The 8,582-nt window shown below is 30.1% G+C and overlaps 1 protein-coding gene across 1 annotated transcript; it reads left to right on the forward strand.

Moving 5' to 3' along the window:
- Positions 1-999: 999 nt before the first annotated feature.
- Positions 1,000-7,681, forward strand: LOC114129728 (zinc finger and BTB domain-containing protein 24-like). The gene is made up of 2 exons (XM_027994548.2): positions 1,000-1,610; positions 3,733-7,681. Exons 1-2 carry the CDS (start codon positions 1,598-1,600, stop codon positions 5,412-5,414), a joined length of 1,695 nt encoding a protein of 564 aa, XP_027850349.2. The 5' UTR covers positions 1,000-1,597; the 3' UTR covers positions 5,415-7,681.
- The last annotated feature ends 901 nt before the right edge of the window (positions 7,682-8,582 follow it).

The following is an 8,582-nucleotide window of genomic DNA, read 5'->3' on the forward strand; positions in this document are numbered from 1 at the left end:
CATAGTCCAATATTTTCAAAGCTCGACGCAAATTAGTCCATAAATTGAGGGCATGAGAAATTTGTCAGTTATTGTAACCCTGCCAAACGATCTTACCGGAATATTGGAATTGTGAAATAAAAATGTTTACATTACTTTTAATTACAAGTGTAGCTAGGTATATTATTTGTGATTAATATTAATATATCAAATTAAATATTAGCTAGGTATTTATTCAAACGGCGACGTAGAAAATATAATATCATTGCAGGATTCAATTTAATTTTCTTTTATAATATTAAATATACCATGTTTTAGTCATAATAATATAATTTTAAAACACAAGACGTGGGTTCGAATTTATCGTCCATATTATTAATTTTGACTTCTTCGACAATTCAAATACGATAGGGTTTTTTTTTATAATTTGGTTAGACAAAATCAAAGATGTGGGTACCTAAGCCCGCGATCTCGGGTAGGCCTTATGACAAATTCAAAACAATATTTTCAGAATTTTCATTTCTCTCCGTACTACAGATCAATTCCCGGGCTCTGGGGAGGAGGAGGGGTCGTGTAACTCATTATATCGTAATATTATATATTATTCATAGTGGCGGCGAGCGGGTATAATAGATCTCTTTTTTTGTGTTTATGAACCGATTTTTTTTTGGTCGGCAACCCGTCGTGCCGCAAAGCGGACGTCGACATCCGGTGAAGGAATAGGATTATATTATATTGTTGTATAATATAATATACCTATTAATATAAATTACGGTCTCGGCGCCCGACAGTCCGAGCGCCGGCGCCGCGGTCGGGGCACGACGACTTGACGAATGACGATAAAAAAAAAAAAAAAAATCGACAACGGTAAAATTACAAATCAAAAAAAAGTAGCCACACGACGACGCGACGATAACGAACAATAGCCGCGATAAGCGGCGACGGCCGACAAGTGGCGATCAGACATCAGCTGCTGCGGTCGGAACGCGCGCGCGGTCTCCGTCGGAACGTTATCTGTGCTCGGTACGCAGTATGAGTAGAAGAGAGGAAAAAAAATAACGACGACGACGACGACGACGACGGCAGCGGAACAAAACAAAAACAATGCACCGCCGTCCGTCGCCGCCGCCGCCGCCGCCGCCTGTTACTCAAGGGCGCATTTGATAACAATGCGAAATCGTCTGCGTTTCTCTCGCACGGTTCCGTCGTCGGCGAATCACACGGTGCCAGTCGGAGAATCGTTTGCCGCTGTCCAGACCAACGACCGTCGCCACCGACGGCCATCGCCAGGCGCCAACTGAAGTGTCCCGACAGTATCCGCCGCACGCGGACACGCGCTCAGCCCGTTACCGGTCGCCGCCGCCGCCTGCGACGGCCACACGGAGACGACAGGGTAACAGCTGCGGCTACGCGACGGTCGCGATCTCCTCCGCCGCCACACCCGTCCGACGGCGTCACGTCCCGTCGCACCACCCGACCCGACCCGCGAGCGCCGGCTGCCCGCGGTAGCCAGCCCGGGACCGTTTGTGCACCGCGTCCATCTGCTTGACGTCCGCCGGTGTCCACGAGCCGACGACAGGGAAACGCACTGCCAAAACACAAGGAATATGCCTTCGGTATGGGATCCAAAGGTGTGTAGTACCCCTGCTCGTTCGTTAATCACCGATATTGCTTACCGTTGCTTTGAAAATTGTATCTTGTTGTTTTCGGTCACAGCGGCAGGTTGAACGCCAGTCGACAAATCGTATCTTATTGTTCGTGTTAGGTATATTATGCTGCTGTCGTGCACTCTCGAAGTGCGTTTGCCTTGACATAACATGTTATTACCGTCAAAAACTGGAAAAGTCGCCTAAATCATGTTTTTCGACTAGTCAGAGTCTAAGTCACTATGAATATTTAATCGAGTTAGAAGTTTGTTTTTTACAGTTAAATGTAAACAATTACATTTTACTTATAAATAATAATAATTAGCTACTAACAATATTTATATCTATAGCCGTGGTTTAAACCGTACATTACGAGGAATATAAGAGATTGATAAGAAATAATATTCTAAGAAATTTATCTAGGTATTATTATCAACAAATACATAATATTAATTGTTAATTATCATCTAGTCGGCACTTGTAAGTTTTACAGAACATAGAGATTTTTGTAGTGGAAAAAAAAATTGAAAATTACTAAGTCACCATTTTTGTTTAATGCTTTACATCAGATTGCTTGAACAATTGAATTCAACTCGTTAAGTTTGAGAGCTACTTTTAAAATAACTTTCTAACTAGTTAGTTCACAGTTTTGTGATTTTACTTATCATTGATTACCTAAAGTAGGTAGCTTTTAAATAATATTTATTTTTTTAAAGTAATTATGTACTAGAGATATACTTGATATATTCATTATTGTGATATTTTTTTCTGCATTATACTGTAGTAAATCAAGAAGTGAAATATATGTATGTTATAATTTAGCTGATTGTATGTAATTTATTATTAACATATATTTTACATACACAGTATTATTTTATTACCTTCATATAAAAACATTATATATATATATATATATATATATAAGGATTTAGTTATATAATTGGATATCATTCATATCATACCCTATAACTGAGCAGTTAACCTTTGTAGGGTTGACTTTGTTATGTATGACATATATGGACAAAAGTGTAGGGATACTGGTTGGTGGAATGTTAAACAAATTTGAAATGACCAAGAACAGACCTTAATTTTGTTAAAGCATAACATATTAAGTGTTATGATGATGGTTATCCCCTTTAATCATTTACTCTAACGAATAACTATCAAAATAATAGGGCCAACCTTTTTTCCTCTTTGTTACTTGTTATTTTGTGTTTTTAGTAAATCTAATAAATTTTAGAGTTGTGTACTTGTCCACAATAGTTTGAATAAGGATTTAACATATTTTAAAGCATAAGGCATTAAATAAACACAATTTTAATATTGTTCAATTGATTCTATGTAATATTGAAATAACTTATTTCTCACTTTACTGTTCAATTATATGAGTGCATTAATATTGATCACATACTCAGCAAAAATCTTAGTTTTTTTTTATTATTACATTTTCTGTTGATTGTTGAATTTGTATTTTCAATTAATGAGCTTACAAATTATTTTATATCAGAGATCTAATTTAGTATATGTACAGAATATGTTTGTCTTTAAATATGTAGTAACTTTCAGATGTTTAAATGAGTTTATCTACATCCAGTCGGTTTCTTATTTCATTCCTGTTAAAATATAAAATAAATAGAATACCTAACTAAATTAATTTTGAGTACAGTTTAGTTATGTGTAACATATTATTTGCTTAGAAAAATAAAATATATATATATTTATCTCAAAATAAGTTGTTATTCTAACAATTATTTACTAAAATCAATAATCTTTGTATTCTGTTTATTATAGAAGTTTTTTATTTTAATGACATGGATAAAGAAATTATAACAAAGAATAATTTGTATATAACTATGATAAAAAATGTGTTCTTTAAGTTTTGATGGCTTTAGATTTTTATGTTTTGCATTTTATTCTATAGTAATTGTTTATGTGATTATTATAATTTCCTGGTAAACAATTATAAAATAGTAATACATTTATTAGTCAATAAACTTATTTTTTTACAGATTGTTAAGTTGAAACTATAATTTGTAAATAATATATTATTAAGGATTATTTGATTGTTTAAAAACCATGTAAGATAACATTCTATTTTTTTTTTCAGACCACTGTCAATGGCCAAAAAATGAATCCAATATCCAGATATCACCAGGTCGCCAATTGCGTTCACATGTTGTTCAGTTATGTCCAAATTGTAATCAACCAATTCAAGGTAAGACTGGGCAGCAAAATGTTTGTGTGTGTTTGTCTTCAACCCCAACTACATCCAGTGATCCTTCTTTTACTAATCAATCAAAAAAAAGAAACAGAAAATCATTGCAATTACCAGCCACGTGTAAACGTCAGCTGTTTGACTTATGTTATGAACAGCCCGAAAGTACGGTGAGTGTAACTGATACTCAAAAACCAACAGTGGCTGAAAGTACAGAAAGTGGCGAGAGTTCAAGTACTTCTATACAACAGTCACAACAACAACAACAACAACAACTGGGAGTCAGTCAGATGTTGAGAGGTCGACACATATGTCAAGTCTGTTTTAAGTCGTTCACAAGTCCATGTAAATTGACACAACATTCTTATTCGCATACTGGTGAAAAACCATTTGTGTGCAAACATTGTTCAAAAGCATTTTCATCAAAATTTAAATTAGTTCGTCATGTATTAATACATTCTGACCAACGTCAATATCATTGTACAATTTGTGATCGAACTTTTCACAGGAAAGACCATTTAAAAAATCATGCCAAAGTACATAATCCCATTAAACGCACTTTACAATGTGATCGTCCTGGTTGCTCAAAAGAGTACAGTTCAGTGCTTAGTTACCGTAAACACATAGCTGTACATTCTGTAGAAGAAGGATTTCTTGACTGTAAGATTTGTAGCAAAGTATTTGAATCTAAAGATGAACTCATGTACCATTTAAAAATACATTCGGGATCAAGAGTAATAAAGACTCCAGCTGATAAAAAATATCGATGCAATTTTTGTGATCGTAGTTTTTATACTGGTAAAGATGTTCGGCGACATATGGTTGTGCATACGGGTCTGCGAGATTTTCTTTGTCAATTTTGCCCACAACGATTTGGCCGCAAAGATCATCTTACTCGACACATAAAAAAAAGTCATAACATCAATGCAAGTAAGAAATCCAAACCTAAAAAACCAACCGAACTGTACAAAAGTAAATCGGTTGAAGCAATTTATCTTGAAACATGTGGTCAGCCTTATAAATTAGAAAGAAAAGTTGCAGAAACAGTTACTAGTGGAGATTTCATAAAACAAGAAAATTCTTCTACAATGTCGTCAGGAATAGAAATGTTCCATTCTTCTAGTATAACTAGTTTTAATTATAGTGAAAATAGTAGTGAGACAGTAATTCAATCTGTTGGATCATCCAGCGAAGTCAGTTTACCAGTTATAAACTATGAACGTCAACCGTCATATCCAGTTGATGAACTAAAAGTATTTGATACAGCCTTGACCAACCAGCTAGCCGACAGTTATGATGAATCGACTAACCCTGAAATGCCTGGATTATCTCAATTAATTACTATGATACCATCTTCACCCCTTACTAATATCGAGCCTAATCTTTCAGTACTAACAAGTCATGAACCAACTATTTTGCCTACTCAACACGTAGTTGGACATGAGCCAACACAACTTCAAGTTGGTGAATACCTTACATCTTCATCAGAAATACTGTCTGCTCTTTTGCAGACTTCTGAAACAGGTACTATACCATTGCCAGGGTTTAATCAAGTTTTTCACCAACAACAATAATAGTTCCATTAAAAAAACATTATGTATATATACATAAATATATACATATTTTAATATTTATCTAGTCAGTCATCCATAGTAGTTCATATACATTTACCTTTTCAGATTATATATTTATTCTAGGTATAAAAACTTTATTAAAAATAAATTATTTTTGACTTAATATAAAAATTACTATTGCGCTTTACTGACTTACTACAGTAAAATAATATATTTATAAATATATTTTTTTACATTTATATATATATTACACATATAAATATAATTATATATATATATATATATGTATGGATTATATTCCTTCATGTCAGACATTTTTGTAGATTTAATAATACCAATTGTCATTTGTTATTACTGTTACACCCAATATGTAGTGCAAAGTCAAAAATATACATTATATATAATCTAGTCTTCAAACAATGCATACTATATTAGTGTTATGTTTCAATAGTTTCAGCATGTTATATTTTTTCAAAGAATTGTTAAAATTATTTTATTACATATCTATATATATGAATATTTAAATGGTTTGTTAAATAATTTTATGTTTTATTTTATCTTTTGTATATGATGTTTATTATAAATTACGGATTTATAAGATTAAGATTGCCGTTGTCAATATTATACCAAACCATGTTCTGAAAAAGAATGACTCGGTCAATAAACCATTTTAGTTTTTTAAATATCGTTTTTATGGGCATGTTATATAAGTATTTATTTAAAGTTTTTTGGGTTAATAATATTAAAAAGGAAACTATATTTTTGTTTTCAAATCATAAATTTGATTTTATATTTTGTATGTATGTTATAATGGGGACCAAAACCAGTACTCATAAGTTCCTAGTGCTACACATCTAATTGTTGTAAATAACATATAAATTGTAGTGGTATAATGTATGTTATTGTACAATGCTAAAATAAACTTGTTACAACAATAACTGTAAGTGTATGTAAACATACAGAATATATAAACGTGTATTTTTTTATGTATTAATAGTGTACCTGTTATATGTTAATTAAGAAAGAACCATAAGATTATAATTTTTAATTCAATTTGTATAATCCGTTTGCTAATATTGATTTAGCCGCATATTTTCTTGCCGCGTTAAGAGATCTAAATCTTGTGATTGATATAAGAGCTTCAAATATTTATTTTTTACTATTTTGTCTAATAATTTTATACCAAGTTTTTATAAATTTGATACAAAAATAACAATCTAATTTTTTACTATGTATTATAAATCTGTTATTGAAATTTGTTCTACAGATTATTTGACATATAAAAACTAATTTGGGTATTGCTATGAAAGAAATGACCTGTAATTTTGAGCTGTGTCAAATTTTTTAATTAATTCCATGTGTTCATTAACGCTTATAAAACAATATATAAATCATTTTTATTTATAATATTAATGTTTACCTAACCTTTATGTTGTTCATAAGAGTACAACCGTTACCGTTGTTACCAAAACTATTTTTATATGTATATAAATATAATGTTTATGTGTGTTTAATAATAATAGTTGGTTAAGAATATAATTCTAATATTTTTCTATGTTTTATTTGTTATTACTTACAAGTTGTGGTAAATCATAGAGTTTATACATTTTTAAAACAGTGTATTTTTTTTTTTTTTTTTAGATTTGTTTTATACTGATAGATGTGTCTTTTTGTTTTCAATCATTATTCATGAGTTGTGTCTGTATAAAAATACAATTTTACAATAATTACTTATTGATGAAGGTTTCTTATTAAAACACATATATTGTTAATTGTTTCAGTATTTTTGTTCACAAAATATTTTAATTGTTCATTTAAACATTTGTATTCAAGTCTTAATTTTATAAATAGGTACTTACAATGTAATATTTTTACCAAAATTGCCTAAAATTATTATCTAATAATGTTGTACTTTTATATTGTTAAACTAGAAGTAACGATTATTCATTTTTTAAATACATAAAAGACATGTACCTTATTTTATAACACATTAATTTGTGTGTAAGGTTTATTTTATTAATAAAATTATAATTTGTTTTTTTTGTAAATTTAAGGAAAGCATTTCTGTGATATTATTGTTACAATAGTTAAGTACAAATATTATAATTTGTTATGTTTTATGGTTAACAGCTTTGGTTAGAGTTTGATGGTTCATTTATTATTATTATTATTTTATCATTATTTTATTAATATGTATTTTGATTTTATTTATATACACATATATTATACTTATATTTTTTTGTAAATATAAACAGAAATTGGTTATATATTTTTTGTTCACTGGGAACTCATACAATTCAATAAATACTTTCTTGTTCTTTTCAAAGAATTTAGTTTAATAATTTCATTGACGTCATAACCCTTTTATTTAATTTCAAATTTTAATGTAAATCATATATTTGAATATAATATTTTTATATGTTTTATTAATAATCTTTTTAATTAATTTAAATTGCTTATTAATAGTTTTTAAGAACCTATTTAAGTTTATACAATGTATTTTATACATCAGTGGTGCAATTCAAATGAAAAAATTAAGGATCCGACAGCTTCTAGTTTGGTAAAAACTTCACTTTATATTATGTATGCAAACAATAATATTATAAATTTAATGATTAGGTAAAATTAATTCAACTTATTATACCTACTCATTACTAATAGTTAAATAATTAAATTACTATAGTAGTAATATAAATATAACATAAATTATGCTTGGTAATATATCTAGACCAACAGATCATCTATGCAGTGGCGTATTTAGAGGGGAACTGATGGCCCTCCCTAAGTCATTGAATAATAGCCAATGTAGTACACTTAAATACAATAATACCTAAAATAGTATACTTAAATGTATGATTTTGGTGTTATATCTGGAGGGCCCCTGAAAGATTTTTGGGGCTACACCACTGCATCTGTATTCAAAATTGTTTTACATATTATGCAATAATTCAAATTTAACGCATACATTAGAGCTAGTGATTCAATCGACACTTACCGTTTAACAGAACTAGAGCTGTTTCTTACTTTCCAGCTTTGTTTTTTCTTTTTTTTTAATTAATTCTCATAGGATAGTATTTCAATTAAAATTTGTAACAAAATTATAATGTTCATTATTTTTTTTTTTTTAAGTTGCAAATTGCGTATTAATTGTTAAGGATATGTTACAAA

Source organism: Aphis gossypii, chromosome X (genome assembly GCF_020184175.1).
Source record: "Aphis gossypii isolate Hap1 chromosome X, ASM2018417v2, whole genome shotgun sequence".
Lineage (NCBI taxonomy): Eukaryota > Metazoa > Arthropoda > Insecta > Hemiptera > Aphididae > Aphis > Aphis gossypii.